Source organism: Microtus ochrogaster, unplaced genomic scaffold (genome assembly GCF_000317375.1).
Source record: "Microtus ochrogaster isolate Prairie Vole_2 unplaced genomic scaffold, MicOch1.0 UNK31, whole genome shotgun sequence".
NCBI classification, from domain to species: domain Eukaryota; kingdom Metazoa; phylum Chordata; class Mammalia; order Rodentia; family Cricetidae; genus Microtus; species Microtus ochrogaster.
In genome coordinates this window covers 3,223,639-3,239,767 of record NW_004949129.1, presented here as the reverse complement: position 1 = coordinate 3,239,767, position 16,129 = coordinate 3,223,639, and the positions used below count along the sequence as shown (strand labels likewise).

The 16,129-nt window shown below is 42.7% G+C and overlaps 1 protein-coding gene across 1 annotated transcript in view; it reads right to left on the bottom strand.

Moving 5' to 3' along the window:
- Positions 1–297: 297 nt before the first annotated feature.
- The window catches only part of Kpnb1 (karyopherin subunit beta 1), a 29,140-nt gene continuing 13,308 nt past the window's right edge, over positions 298–16,129 (bottom strand). The window contains exons 10-22 of the mRNA XM_005368326.3: positions 15,284–15,508; positions 13,529–13,720; positions 12,134–12,264; positions 10,492–10,639; positions 10,161–10,232; positions 8,817–8,961; positions 6,804–6,886; positions 6,136–6,243; positions 5,780–5,923; positions 5,557–5,662; positions 4,789–4,903; positions 3,883–4,044; positions 298–3,246 (exon numbers count right to left, since the gene is read on the bottom strand). Of these exons, the coding sequence (XP_005368383.1) occupies position 3,246; positions 3,883–4,044; positions 4,789–4,903; positions 5,557–5,662; positions 5,780–5,923; positions 6,136–6,243; positions 6,804–6,886; positions 8,817–8,961; positions 10,161–10,232; positions 10,492–10,639; positions 12,134–12,264; positions 13,529–13,720; positions 15,284–15,508 (1,632 nt within the window). The 3' untranslated portion in view covers positions 298–3,245. The remainder of the gene's footprint in view (positions 3,247–3,882; positions 4,045–4,788; positions 4,904–5,556; positions 5,663–5,779; positions 5,924–6,135; positions 6,244–6,803; positions 6,887–8,816; positions 8,962–10,160; positions 10,233–10,491; positions 10,640–12,133; positions 12,265–13,528; positions 13,721–15,283; positions 15,509–16,129) is intronic.

The window sequence follows — 16,129 nt, the reverse complement described above, 5'->3', positions numbered from 1 at the left end:
AGATAAACAGGAACTTTGGGTGGTCCACCTCCAAGGGTCTTGTCCTGGAAGCTTGCAGGAGACAGAAAACAACCTCCCCACTTCCTCAGTCTTCCCAGGTCTCCTGCAGGGTACCTACCTTTGTGCCTCAAAGGGCAATACTTAAATCCTATTTCATTTGCATGCTGCTTAGTCCATTTGTGTACACACACACACACACACACACACACACACACACACACACACACACACCCCTCTCTTCCAAAACAGTCACTCCACAGTGACAACATCTGAAACAAAGAACGAAGCAGCAAGATGTTGAAAATAAAAATAAAGCGGACTTTATTCAGAAGATAAAGGTGGTGGTATCAGTTTTGGTTAATAAAGTTGGGCTCAAGTGTTTTAACAGGTCTTTAATGCCATCACAGACTGGCATGCCAACAGCATTCTGAATGCCAATTACAGATTGATGCTATCAAAGCTGATGGAATTTGGACTTCTAAAGTCAGACTACACACATCTTAAAATAGTAAGAGTAAGGAGACTGCTTGATTCCGAACGTTAGAACACCAAACTGAGCAAGTCCCTCCACTTCTCCACAGACCCTAGGGCTGCCTCTGACAGCTAAAACTTCAACATTTCAACAGAGAGGGAGGACTGGGAGAACTGAGAAAAACAAAAAGCAAAGTTAACCAACATAATTGGTGCAGGCAGCTGCCACTCGTGGCAAACGCACGTCTAGTCGGAGCCCGCTTTCCTCACATTTGCACTGACTTCTTCCCAAGCAGACGGTAACTACATCCTTGAAGGAATGTGCCAAGACTCAGGGTGGAGAAGACCCAGACAATGAGTGGACAGAAAGCATTTCGAGTTCATTTGCCTTAAGTGGTACCAACTGACTAAGGACAAACACCCAAACCGTAGAAAACAGTAGCTGAAAGTAACTAAAAGAAGGTAAAAATGCATAACCAGTGCAGAATAGCAAGGCACCAAGACCACAATCCAACCAGCCCATTTCCTCCTCTCGAGCATTGAATGCATCTGGGAGAAAGCATTAGTAACAGCACTTGTCAACTGCTTCCCTGGAACAAAACATGACAAAACACACGGAAGGTTTTGTTTTCATCATGGTTCTCGGTGTACTTTATTCCCCTGCTGTTGCGCTAAGCAGCCCACACAGGACAGAAATGGGTAGCACTGAGGAATGATCAGATTGTTTTTTCCTTTCCCCCAATATTTCTGCCCCCTCCCTAAGCCCTGCCCCAAGCCTATCTAGTATCAGGAATGGTTAGTAAATCTGAAAAAACAGCTAAGATGGAAACAAGGCATTTAGAGGCCTGGGCCTCTCTTCTCACTAAGGATCAAGTCCTAGTGATTGCTCTGCTCACGATGGAGCATCTCTCCTTCAAATACTTTTTTGTACACCGGTTCACAGATCAGATCGGCACTTTGACTCTGAACCTGGCACCAAAAGGCACAATATCTGATACCCTGTAAAGAGCGACTACAGATGCTGCGTATGGACAGGCAAAAGAAGCCAGTCCCACTTAGGAACAGGCCTAGGCAGGGGAGATGAAAGGAGGAGGAGAAAACCTAAGCCAGTATCACTTACTACAATGGAAATGAAGTAGGAATGAGGGTCTTATGTTTAAATCTTCCAACTACCAGGAAGCCAAAAAACCTCCCTTGGTTTCTATTATTATTTCTTTAAAGCAGCATATTTAAAACGCCAGCAAATCTCCTAATGTCTGCACGAGCCAAGAGGGCCAGCTCACAGAAATCATTTCTTATTGCTGAAAGACTAAAATTCAGGGTGCCTTGTTTCCTTGTAAAAGGGAAAATAATTCTGATTTATGGTAATCACAGCACATCACACTTTAAAAAAATACTAAAGCGTGTGAGCAGGGGAATGTTTGACACCATTTTATTCATCTTAACATCAGTGGAAAAATATAACCTTCTCCTAGTGCCATTTTCATCACAACAGTTGTAGTTAGTGTGTGTATACATATATATATACACACACACACTTGTCTTATTGGTTAGTTGGTTTTGAAGTGCAGCAAGAGACCAATACCGCCTTGCAGTCAATCAAAGAAAAGAACAGAAGGCCAAGCAGTTTCCAAATGGATATTTTATCAGATCGTTCAACATTAAATTTTCGTCATTTGCAATTCAAAATAGTTACCTGAAGTTTGCGGTTTTGAGTGTATTTACTTCTGTTGTACATCTGTACTCTAGACTCTTTGGCACAGTTTTCTGGGGGCATTCAGACTGCCACAATGTAAGTCAGGAGACAGCTTGTTTGTGATGCCAATTTTTGAGTATTTAAATTTGGTTTGGGTTGTGGCTTTTTCTGTCTTTGAAGTCTGCATTTTATTTGTAACAACTGTACTTTTATTTTTCTATATCCTCTAACTCCAGAGTTTTCTTTCCCCCCCTCCCCCCACAGCTACATTCACAGCTGAACCACAGTATCAGGAAAGGCGCCTTGATGAAAAGATCAGGACAGGAGCTCTGACCATTCGTCAGTGTTTTCCCTAGAATAATTAAAAATGAAACCAAACCAAACCTAAAAAGAGCGTCTTTCCTCATTTGTTGTTTAAGCATGTCTCTTGTGCTGCATCAGTAGCCAGAACTTCAGTTAGTTTATGAAATGCAACACCGAACCCTTGTGTTTTCTGGGAGAAGAAACTGCAATGACGTGAAGTTGAGAATGTGGATACCGCCTCACTCACACACACTCATTCTCAGACTGTGAAATCCCCCACGCGCCTTCTAACGGGCACATGTGCAGTACCAAGTGCAACGGTACAGTGAAGGTGGGCTCAAGACCCGGGCTCCATCTTTCTCCTCAGTAGCAAAGGCCAGGCTGCCTTTTACAATACAGCCCCACAGCTGAACCCAGGTCCTCCTCTCCCAAATCTGTCATCCCATTCGGCACTGCCAAGACAGGAAAGCTAGTTCTAGCCTCCCCTGGGAAGAGACAGCTTTTTTGTTTTTAATAAGTAAGTAAATCCATTGTTTCTCTGTTCCAAGATGGCTGATGTTATGTTTGTCTACAAAGTCAGTGCTTACTTAGCTCACTACCAGCGCTGCTGTTGTCGGCTGTGGCAGGATTTTCAATGTGGTGTTTTCAAGCCTCACTCACTCATCCTCTCATTCCCAAACATTCAGCATCCGTGCACACTCCTCACTTCCGGGTTTTTTCAAAAGATTGGAGATTTCCAGTGGGGGTCTCAGGTCATCATCCCAATGGTACCAGATCTAAAAACAAATGGATGAAGAGGTCAATCCTGTGGTCACATACACCCCTAACTCCTACAACTAACTGCCCCTAAGTCTGAATGGGACTTGCCAACTCTCAAAGACTGATAACTTTCTTGTCTTCCTTTGTACCATCTACCTGCTGCCATAAGTAAGCATCAACTACAGCTAGTGAAAAGTGCTTCCTTGCATGTGAAGTCCTAAATTCAACTCCAGGCAACCCAAGCAATCAATAAATGAACACTCAAAGAGGCACACACCTTTAATCCCACTACATGGGAGGCAGAGCCAAGATCTAGGGGCTAGCCAGGCTACATACAGAAACCCCGAGCCCCAAGGCTTGATTCCCAGTACAAGGGAAGGGACACGGAGAAGGGAATAGAGAAAAAAAAAGGGGGGGGGGGATTTTATTAGGTCTCAAAATATTTTCAGTATTTTAACCTGAGTTCTGTTGTCCTTCACAAGGACTCAAATGTTCAGCTTAGAAAAGATCTCCTGACTAAAGGCCATGCTCGAAAGCAGGTACAGAAAAGTGTTAATAAAATAACCAATAGGCAGCTATTACCAAAAGTTCAATAAAGTCCTTAAAGAAAATGTACCCTCCCTAGATCCAAAGGAGCGAAGTTAAGATCTTACCAAGCTTGGTTCTTCAGCTTCCTCAGTTCCTTTGTTGCCCACGTAGCAAGGGTCTTTGCTTTGTTAGTCTTTGATCTCCGTCCTTCAGTTAATAGTTCATGGATCATTGGCCTAGCTTCTACTAATTTCAGTACATCCTTCCCAAATGCTGTACATAAATCCCTGTACAAAACAAACACCTGAGAATGACTTCCTGGTCACACCTGTACCATGGTTGATGCTGCCAAACCAGGCAGAGCCAACGATGCGTTTCTTAGTCGTCATTCAGCTCTTCTCTTTTCTGGTTTTTCAAGATAGGGTTTCTCTGTGTAGCCCTGGCTGGCAGCAAATTCACAAAGATCTGTCTGCATCTGTCTCCCAAGTAAAGGAATTAAAGACACGTGCCACCACCACCTAGCTCATTCACTTCTTAAAATTCTAAGAGACTTCTGGAATAAATTAAGTTGCAAGTGTCAGAAGGACTCAGCCAATGTTAATAGCTGATTGTGGCGGCACAATCCCATCAAGTCAGTAACGAGGATGAAGAAGCTGACAAGTTTCATCAGCATGGGCCACACAGCAAGACCTTCTCAAAAGAAGTAAGAGGAAAAAGGAAGTAGAATAAGGCCTATGAGCTGTGACACTATGTCCCAACATGGACTCAATCTCGGAAGAGGCTGGTGAGGAGGCTCAGTAGGTAAAGCTGCCTGCTGTCAAATCCTCAAGACCCACATGGTTTAGGAGAGAACTGAATCCCTCAAGCTTCCTCTGACCTCCATGCACATACATATATACAAGATAAGTAATACTTTTAAAGGGCTATATAGCGTGAAGCCTTGGGTTTCATCACCAGCACTGCAAAAGAGCAAAAGAAAACCAATTTTCTCTGTACACACTTCTGGTTCTGTGGAAGAAGGCATGACTTACCCTATCAGTCCAGCAGCACACGCTACGACTCCATCTGTATGATCCTCGTCTCCAGCAATGTGATCAATAAAAGACAAAATAAATTCTACTCTGGGTTGTACCAGCATTACATCCGCTATAAAGGAAAGAGGAGGTCTGATTAAACTGTCCCAGGTTAGACAGGACTCAGCCTCTTTTCAATATGGCCACTGCTAGTCTACCCCAATAGCAGGGTTCCAGCTGGATAACCAGCTATACTGAGGATACCAAAAAATTATTCTTCAGTTGAGAAGGATATCCTTCAAATTCACAGAGGGGGATAAATTTTCCTTCTGTAATCACATGGAACAGAATTTCTGTGTACTGAATAGAACAAGGCATTACACAGTGGAAAGTGCCCCCATACCACTGAGTTATGTGCCACAAGTGGAGCACAAAAGGCACAACCTCCACTGTGAGCTTGAGCTGCCTGCACCAGTAAAGAGCACCAGCACCTCTGCACTTTCCAGATAGCCTCGCTAGACTCCTAAAAAAGGCAAAGCTAGGTGTAGTTCAATGGCAGAGCTTAGCTACCATGTCATGAAGCCCTGGCTTTGTCTGTACTCCACCACCCCTACCACGGGGAAAACACCAATGACTATCTATTGCCTCCCCCAAACCCTCTGTTCACTAGGGCACCACTTCTCTTTTTGTTCCTCCTGGATGTAGCAGGTGCTCATTCACCAGAGAGCTACAAAGGTAAGATGCACCCTGGCCAATGGATTTCGGGAACTGGGCTATATACTCAACGGTGTACGTTTTCCTGATCTCCCTTCAATCCTTGGACAATTCCTGTATAAGCTTCCAAGCAGCTTTCTCTTAGTTCATTCAGATAATCCACCATGTCGAAGTCTGACTGGAAGAGACAAAGAACAAAACCTCTGTCGTAGCGGCCACCTTAAGAGGTACACCCTAAGCAGTTCTCCTGCTGTTAGAGTTGTCTTAGAAGACCATCAAGATGGCCCACTCTTACCTTGTCCACCTGAGCTTGGGAGGCCTGCTGCAGAGTATTCAACACAACCTCTAGGTATTTTTTAAACTCTCCACCAATAGCAAGAGCAATATCACCAAACACAGACAGAATCTGTGGCTTCACAGACCTGTGGACATTTTCATTCTAACAAGAAAAAGAGAAAAGGGGAACTTATAAACATGAATCTTGTCTGATTTGAAGACCCAAGAAACTTGAAACACAAAAACTGAGTTACTCTGGATAAAGCTTAAAAGTGTTCTAGGAACCTACAGCTCCCCATCATAGACCTTGAGATGTAAATCTTCCTAACTGATAACTTCTTCAAAGACTGGCCAATTAGCCTGAGAAATGCTCACCCCCAAGTTCTCCAGGAGCAGCTGCATGACCTCGTCACAGAAAGGTAAGATGTTGGACTGCAGGGCTCGGCACAAATCTCCCACTAAGCCAACAGCTGCCAAACACACCTGCAAAGAACCAAGGAAACTATTTCCCAAACAGAAAAGGTTTCCAGCAGAGTACAGCATTACTTTACCTAGTCAATGGTCATTACTTAAACCACAATCAGAGAACACAACCTTCCCTTGTGGAGCTTATAGAATTTTAACCAGATTCAACAAGAGAACTAAACTAGGGCTGCCTGAGTTATCAGTAGGAAAGAGTGGAGGTGGCAGAACACGGAAAACAGTGCAGTGGTGACATAACTTAGCAGCTGCCCTATAATTAGGACTGTTCAGGCAGTCATCTTGTGATCTCTATCTGGCAGATCCAATATCCTGCTTTTCACAGACTACCTCCAATGCAGACGCTAAGGATACAAATGATACAAAAGAGGAAACCACTTGGCTTCAGAACCCTGATTTTGTCTGGACTACTCTATGCCACATTAGTGAGAGTATATGATTTTGAGGGCTGGGATGTATCTTGCAGTTTAAGAAACTTGCCCAGCATTAGCACACACAGGCTCCAAGTCTGATTTTCAACAATGTGAAAACAAACAAAGACAGTTTTGAAAAGCAGATCCTACCTGGTACTCAGCATAATTTTTCAATCCAATACCCAAGAATGGTTTAAAGGCCTCCATGTACTTGAGGAATTCACCACCCAACACTGTTAATGGAACAAACAATTAGCTAATAATCATAGCAACAAAGGATACGTGAGTCAAGTAACCCAGGACATATTCACTGTTCAACATGTTGGGCAGAATGTGATTTACTAATCATTTTCTATCAAGAAGATATTATTCAAGCTTTCTAACTGTTGGAAGGGCCAAATTCACACAACTTAGAATGTCAATGCTCATCAGAATGAGATTTTATTATAGCTAAAATAACAAAATAGCATGGACTTAAGGAAAGAATAACTTCATTGACCGAGTCAGCTATGTTGCTTTATTCCCCCTCCTCCATGGGAAGCCAGCTTCAAAATAAAGTCAGTCACAGCAAGAACTAAACAAGCCAATCAGGAAAGAAACAGAAAGGCAGGAGTGTAGCTCAGTGGTAGAGCACTTGGCTAAGATGGTCAAGGTCCTAGGTTTAATCCATAGCACAAAGAGAGAATGGAAAAAGGCAGGGCAGATAGAGTTGCAGACTACAGCACCTGGAATGGTTCTTACCCATCCCACTCCCATCATTCTAATGGTTAAAATTTTTATTTTCTTATTTAATCAATTTTACTTATTTATATCTTAAGTCTGTATGTGCATGGAAGCCACAAGAAGCTATAGGTGTTTCTAAGTCACGTCACATGCATGCTAGGATTCAAACTCTAGTTCTCTGCAAGAGCAATAAGCACTTTTAACTAATGAGGAACCTTTCTAGGCACTGTCCTTGTTTTCTTGAGAAAAGGTCACATTCTGTAGCTAAGGTGTCTCCAGAACTTGAAATCCCCTTGTCTCAGCTTCCCAAATGCTTGGATTACAGGTGTGTGCTCAGCTTTCTCCCCGACCCTACCCCCAGCAAGATTCATGCATCCCAGGCAGGCCTTGAATTACTATGTAGCCCAGTGTGACAGAGGGAGATATTAAATTCCTGATCCTCCTGCCAACACTACCTGAGAGCTAGGGAAACAGGTGTGTATCCCTATACAGTTTATGTTGTTTTGGGGGCATCCCAGCGATTTCTGCTCCTTAAATACTCTGTCAACTGATCTATATCCTCAGCATATTTTTGGTCTTTCCCCAGAAGGGACTCACTATGTATAATATACTGGGACAAACTCACAATTCTTCTGCCTCTGCCTTGAGAGTGTATGACTATAGGCATGTACTATCACAATTGTTTTGAACATAGACTATTTATTCCAGAAATAGGACTGGTCCTCAGAATAGAGGACTTTAAATAATGGCCTTAGCAGTATACTTAAAGTTCACCTCTGATGAAGCATTCCAGAGATTCAATGTACTTTTAATGTTTTGAATACCCTTAAAAAAAAAAAAGTCTGAAGCGTTCCCTAAAGCAATTTTGTAGTTAGATATATAACTACAAAAGTCAATCAACTCCTAAGACTCAGGTAATAGTTTATTCCATACCACACTAAGTCCTATAATCTATTCAAGCCCAAAGCATTATAATCCAGACCCAAAGGTACCAAAGGCAGAAATGAAACCAGAATCTTTCTTCTGTTTCCCCTACCATCAACAACAGAAAACCTAAATAAAGCATGTTGGCTTTCTTCTTTTCAGACAGTGTTTTCTCTCTGTGTAGCTTTGCAGCCTGTCCTGGAACTCACTCTGTAGACCAGGCTGGCCTTCAACTCAGAGATCCATATGCCTCTGCCTGCCAAGTGCTGGGATTAAAGGCTGCCATGCCCAGCTACAAGTTTACTTTCAAGGGAAGAAGAAAACTGATGAACCCTTTGATGGGCACTAACTGCCCCTAAAAGGCTGCCAATTTGACATAGATGCTAAACTAGCTGGCCTTTACTTTAAGGAGGCTGGCAAGGAAGGCAGTGATATATAATTTATACAAGTCAATTTAACCATCACCTTTCCCCCGCACTCTGTGGATACAGTCCCTGTCTTCTGCTGCTCACTAACCTTCCACCAATGTGCTAACTGCCATCAGGGCATCTTCTTGCACTCCCCCAGACCCAGCTGTGCTTTGGAACATCCTTAAGAGGGAGGCCATGACCACATCAGAGATCTGCAAAGCGTCTTGATGTTGCACTTTCCGGAGCACATTCTGTGAAATGAATAACAATTCAGGACCTGTTAATTCCAAAGCCCCAAATCAGGACACTATGCTTTTTCTTTAAAAAATAAAATGTAAAACATCATTTCCTTTGCCTGTCAAACAGAACTATCATTACCCTCTACACCCCAGTCTTACTAGAATGATACATTATTTCAGTTTACAAAAAGGGTATGTCTTGGAGGTGCTATTATACAAATCAAAAACCTATGGCTTAAATTTTGAAGAATCAGTCCCGATAAAATTACCACAACAACTCCTTCCAATTCCACACGCTGTTCTCAAACTGTTCCCCTCACTCCTGTATGTGTTCCATCTAAAGCCACTGGATCACTGTGTTTGATGAGAAGGTTCTATCACTAACCCTTAAAATACGACATCTGAACAGAGTTCACAGGTGAGACAACCAAGTGTGCCTGAATACCAAAACCCGGTGTCTACTTATGCTTCAGAAGTTCCAGAGCTTTCCTTTTGTCCTGATAGGAAAAGGATAAGTAGACACTGACATTTTATTTCAGTTTTCACAGCCAATCTTTGAAAAGAAAAAAGCACTATAAATGCCACATCAGGCAATGTTTCAAAGATACACTCGCCAAGTGTAAGCCATTTATTTTGCCAATACAGGGATTGAGCCTAGGGCCCTGCATATGCCAGTGACTGGCCTGAGTTAGGACTCTAGTCCCAGGGCCATACTGTTAACTAAGTGAACCACACCTGACCAAGATGGGTTTGGACAAAAACCAAGACTAAAAGCTGTCAACACATGACAGATGTACAGCTGGGAGGGACCATTAAGCTGAGACACTTCCCATCATCACAAAGACAAATTAGATCTTTTAGGACAGACACAAAAGAAAAGTGAGAATTACTCTTTCAGTCACAGATCAAAGCCCTCTGATTACAACTCCCGGACAGAATTATCTCGATATTTCAGAGGTCTGCGTGTCTATCAATCTGTTGTAACAATAAAATGGCTGTCTTTCTTTAAGGTATTAAGTGAGGTCAGGGATTCAAAAGAAGGCTCAGTTGCCAACAGCACTGGCTGGTATTCCACAAGAACTGGTTTTAATTCCAAGTATCCACATGATATTTACACCATCTCCAGCACTTCCCGCACATAGTGAATAGACATGCATGTGGGCCAACACCCGCTAAGACAAGAGAACGAGTGAGAAAGGGCGTCACCATACCTGGAGAGTCGCACACAGTAGAGACTGAAGGTCATTGAACTGAATTCTGTCTGATGTGCTCTGGATATGGGACTGAAGAAAAGAAAAGAATCAGGATCTCATGGAAACCTTCCCCTTGCAGCAATTTCCAGGACCATCAGCTAAGCCTCTGAAATGCTAACAGTGAGCAGCACTAGCAGAAGCAGGGGCAAGCAAAGCAGGCAGTAAGCTGCAAGCCTCTCGGCTATTGATGCTGGTGACTGAACCTAAGGCTATGCCAAGGGCTGCAACGCTTCTGTGTAAGTCAGAAGTACCCCCACCTTCCCCAGGACACGACACTCCCTGGTCTCACCTCCATCTGAAGCACCTGCTGCAGTCGTTCCATAATGACCAGGGTGGTCTTCTGCACCGCAGGGTAACAATCCTTGGCACTATTTTTTACAATTTCCATTAGAGATTCATATGCAGAACTTCTCAGGTTGTTCTGGTGTCCATCAGGTCTATAAGGATACAAAATAAAAAGGCCTCACTTGAGAACAAACAGAAAAGGAATTCATAAAGCAGACATATTTCCTCAACAACAGGAAACCAGAGGTTGGGGATGTTATTCAGAGGTAAAGACATTGCACGGACAAAGCCATGGATTCAATCTCTAGTACTGTAAAATAAGAAGCCAAAAATGATAGCAAACCAGTTTTGAACTTGGCAAAAAGATACCAATGAACCGTAGGTGTGATATCACACACATAAATCCCTGGAACTCAGACCTTGCTTAGAATCTGAGACCATCATAGGCTAAAGAGTGGAGACCTGGTTTGTTTCTTTGTTTTTAAAGTAGACAAGTGGATGGTATGTACAAACTAAAGGAGCTGACTCAGCAGATAAATACACTTGTCACCAAGGCTAATGCCAGACCTCAGTCCTCATACCCCAGATGGTAAAGAAAATTGACTTGGTAAGATACCTCCAGTCTCCATATGCACACCATTCACACACAAAGTAGTTTTTAGCCGGACCTTGATGGCACACACCAGCACTCGGACATCTGAGTTTAAGGTCAGCCTTACCTACACAGTGAGTTCCAGGACAGAGTTACGCTAAAAGACATTTTTTCCCCTTTTTGTTTTTGAGACAGAATTTTTCTATATTATCTTTGGCTGTCCTGAAACTCTCTCTGCAGACTATGCTGGCCTCAAACTCAGAGATCCAATTGCCTCTGCCTCCCAAGTGCTGGGATTAAAGGCATGTACCACCACTGCCTGGCTTTTTTTTTTTTTTTAAAAAAAAGCATTTTTTAAAAAAAAATCAAAAGTCCTTTGAGCCAATGGCGCACTCGAGTTCTCTAGACATGGCTACAATCTATAATGAGAGCTAGTGAGATAGCTCCATAGCCTCAAGTGAAAAGACAGCAGCTCTGCACAAGTTGGCCCCCCCACTTTCAAGTATGCACCATGGCACACTGCCTACTCTCTCACACATACATACTCTTAACAATAACCAAAAACAGAACGGAAGAGAGTTTTTGTAAGCGATCAGGCTAAAACTGAAGAGCCAAATAATGGCCCGAGGTAGAACCGAACAAATGCTGGTTAATTCAAAAAACTGTCTGAGTAGTCACAAAGAAAACATATGAGCGACAGTGACTGACTTGAGTGTGGTGTGCCCACTACTCTAGGACTTCTCTCTCATCAATTACTCTCTAAAAAAATTTATTTGGGGGGGAGGGGTTGGGGGTGTTCTGAGGCAGTGTCCCCATACAGTTGGCTTTGAGATTCTCCTGCCTCCACCTTTCCAGATGTGCAATATCAACTGTAATCTCATCAGTTCTAAAAGGAGCAGTCTTTGTTTCTTTATCTCTTTTAAATACTTAACATACTATAGGACACCTTAAACTTCTCCTGAGAAGGTCCTGTGCTATGTCATGTCCCATTTTTTATGTTCTAGAAAACAGGCGTTAGCCATGCAGTTGCCGGCTTCCAAGGATTACTGGTTACCTGTCTGTGGTCTCCAACAGCTTCTGAACTATCAGCTCAAATGAAGAAGACAAACAATAGGTAGCTGGTTCTTCTTGATCATCGGCTACATCTGCAGCTTCATAAGCAGCTTCAGCCAGACTGGAAAAAGCCTGGAATGCAGAGAGACTTAAGATCAGTCCCAAGGGAACCCCACTATAGGGTTCTCTCATCTCCCTCCCATCCCGATACCTTGAACAGTGTTCTCTAACCTACAATTAATGGCTGTTAAAGAGCCAACTTTTCCTGTCAAGGTTATCAAGAAAACTCATTACTCAGCACCCACATCAGGTGATTCACACTCACTGCTTCTAACTCCAGCTCCAGGGGACCTGACACTCTTTTGGAGGGAGCACACCCACTTCTCTCATCAGGAAAAACATTAAAGACTCTACAAATGAAAATTCATTAATGACTGGTGATATAAGCACCCTTTGCTTAGGAGTATTCAAATTCCATGGGGGGGGGAGGGGGGAGAGATGGCTCAGTGGTTAAGTGCACTAGCTCTTCTCCTAGAGGGACTGAATTCATCTCCCAGAACTCACATGGCAAATCTGTAACTCCAGTTCTAGGGTATCTGACACCCAAGCGCACACTCATAATTTAAAAAAGAAAAAAAAATCTTAAAAGTTTAAGCAAGAAGGACCACATGAGATGTGTTGGTGCACATCTCTAATTCCAACACTCAGGAGTCAGAGGCAGGCAGATCTCTCTGAGTTTGAGGTCAGCCTGGGTTGCATATCTTATCTTCAAAGTATGGGTGAGGACTGGCTGTTTTGCAGGATAAAGGTTCAACTCCCAGTACTCACAAAGTGGCTCACAACTCCAGTTTCAGGAAATCTGATGCTCTTTTTTGGACCTCTGCAGGCACCAGGCCCATAAATGCACACAGACAAAACTCAATACAGAAAATAATCAAAAAAAATTTTTTTTTTAAAAGAAAAAACACTGTATGTACAGCCTAGTAATCTTCCCAATGCTCTAAGTGCAGAGTCCTTTGAGCAATCCCCTTCTGTCTGCTCACTCAGGGACCTACAATGACTCAGCAGTCTGACCACCTCATTTTGCTTCCATCCCTCTTCTTTCTGTAGCAAAAACTCCGTTTTAATCAGAACTTCTTGTCTAAAAGCAATGGAAGGAGAAAAGCCAAGTACAGAGAGTCTCCTGCCTCATGCTTTAAGTGCTTTGGGACCAATCAATGTCAGTCACCAGCTGCACTGGCCTCTGCAGCTGCCATCTGCCTAGATCCTAACTGAAGATATTAGGAGACAAGATTGAAAACAGGTCTTCCAGTGAGGTAGGTCCCTTTCTCTCACACATCTCCTTCTGATTGGCTCAGGACAAGCGCCTGTCTTCACCAGGAAGAAAATCTCTTACCCAGCACACATTTGAAGCCACTCTGGGTTCAGCACTGAGGCCTTCAATCAGACATTGCAGCAGGGGAGCCAAGTAGACATCATTGATGGCAGCTTCAGGGAGCAGCTCACAGATCCTGCCCACAGTCCAAGCTGTTGTGTCTCGAACAACTACACTGGGGTCTTTCATTAATTCTATTAGGGTGGGCATAGCCTGTAAATGCAATAAAGCAAAACAAATTGAAATTCGAGCTGACTACTATTCAAAAGAAATACTACTGGTCCGTGGGCACATGCCTGTAATTTCAGCATTTAGAAAATGAAGGCAGGAGGATACAAAATTCAAGCCATCAACGGCCATTATACGTAACAAATTTGATGCCAGACCTCATCTGAAATATAGTGACAGAAAGATTTGAATGTAATATATGATGAAGATATTCTGAAAATAGATGTTTCTAAAACAAAATAGTAACAATAAACAAAAAAAGATTGTAAAATGCTCTCTTCCCACAGGGTGGTGGTGGCACACGCCTTTAATCCCAGCAGAGGCAGGTGGATCTCTATGAGTTTGAAGTCAGCCTGGTCTACAAGACTGAGTTCCAGGACAGCCAGGACTACACAGAAAAAACCAAGAGAAGGAGGTGGGAAAGAGTTCTACTACCTTCCCTGACTCCCAATATAGGATTTTATTAAAGAGTTTGCAGTGGATTCTTTCAGTCAATTAGAATTATTTTATTCAGGTAGTGACCCCAAGAAGCAATCACAAAGGCACCAGCTTCTATCTGGAAAGACTCAGTTCTTTATACAAAAATTTCAATTACAATGAGGTCTTCTATCATTTGTACCAGCAAAATAAACACATTTCCACAAGAAGACTATCACTACATAAATGTCAATTTTGCTCAAAGACTAGAATAATAATACTATCAAAGACTATGGGAATGGTCCTGTAAACCCCAACATTTGGGTAGCAGAGGCAGGAAGATCTGCAGCAAAGAGCCAGCCTCAGCCACATAGTTAATTTGGGGCATACTTGAGACCCTGAATAATAATTAAGAAGAAAAACCCAGTAAGAAAAATCATAGGGTAACTGGATACAGTATTCCACACTGCAATTCTCATTTACTTGGAAGGCTGAGTGAAATATGAAGATGTTATTTATGAGCGCTGAGTTGGAGCTTTCTGTGTCTAGAGGCTATGCTTATAACTCCAGCACTCACAAGCCGACGCAGTAGTCACCATTCAAGGCTAACCCTGGGATACAGGTTGTGACTGTCCCAAAAGTCCAAAATCAACAGGAAAATCTTAAAGCATATGAAAAAGTTGTAAGGCAATCTTCATAGTGTTAACTCCAACCTGTTGTCCAAAGAGCACAGAAAACAAAGTTGCAATGTCGTGAGGTAAGAGTGTTATTGGATAAGAACATATTAAAGTTGGCCCTTTTCTTGGTCTTCATTTTTCAAGTTTCTGGGTCATGACTTAAAGTTAAACATATTTTACCCTTAAGAACATAGGCAACAATAGTGAGACAGAAGGAGTGCCACACAGCATAGGCTGGTTTCATTACTAACTAGCTAAGGCTGGTGGCCTTGGCCTCCTGACCTATTTATTAGCTCTATAAGAATGTAGGTTTTAAGCCTGTACTATCTACCAATCAATTATTTGGAAATAGCCTTTGAGGGTGATTACGTACAGTTTAAATTTATTTACAAATGCACACAGATACACACTTACACCATTCCATTTTCCAGTCTTAAGCTTCCCTAAGCCTTACCTGTATAACTAATGGTTTGAGCTGATTAGGTTCTGGTCCTTCCAAGATACTGCCAAAAGCCATCACTGCTGCATCCCGGTATCGCCAGTCAGGGTTCTTGATATGTTCTTTAATGAAGGGAAGGACATGCGGCACAATGTCGTCTTCACAGCAGGTAGAAAGAAGCATGAGGCACACCCCAGCTGCTTTACAAGGGTTCCAGTCATCGTCGTCATCGTTTTCATCCTGGTCAAAGAATGTGATATTAGGTAAGCTTTCTTGTTCCATGAAGTCACTCAAATAGGCTCTCTACACACTCCCAAGCATCATTAGTTTAATGTTCATGGATCAAATAAAATAAAACGTTTATTTTTTTTTATTTTTCTCCAAGCTTCACAATATAGCTATGTCAACCTAAGAAGCAATCAGATGAAGACACTCCAGTTACATACAAGAAGGATTAACTGGTCACCCTGGTGGGGTACACTAACACTTAAGGGCTGAAGAACGAAGACCGTCATGAGTTTGAGACTATTCAGGTGTACAAAGATCCTGCGTCTCAAAACAACAGGAGTTGGAAATGTAGCTCAGTTGGTAGACTGCTTACAAAGACCTGGGACTGGCTGTCAATATATAAAGCAGAAAAGTTAATACATGCCTGCTAACCCTAACCCAACCTCTACACCTGCAGTTTCCTTCTCTTCTCTGAGGCAGAGGGGAGCAGGTCTTGCATATGCAAGGCATGCTCCTACTAATACTGAACTACATCTCATTATCACTATAGCACTCAGGAAAGCAGAGTGTGTGTGGTTTGTTCACAACCAAAGCATAGAGGATGCTCAGGCATACTCTCTTCACAGACAACTC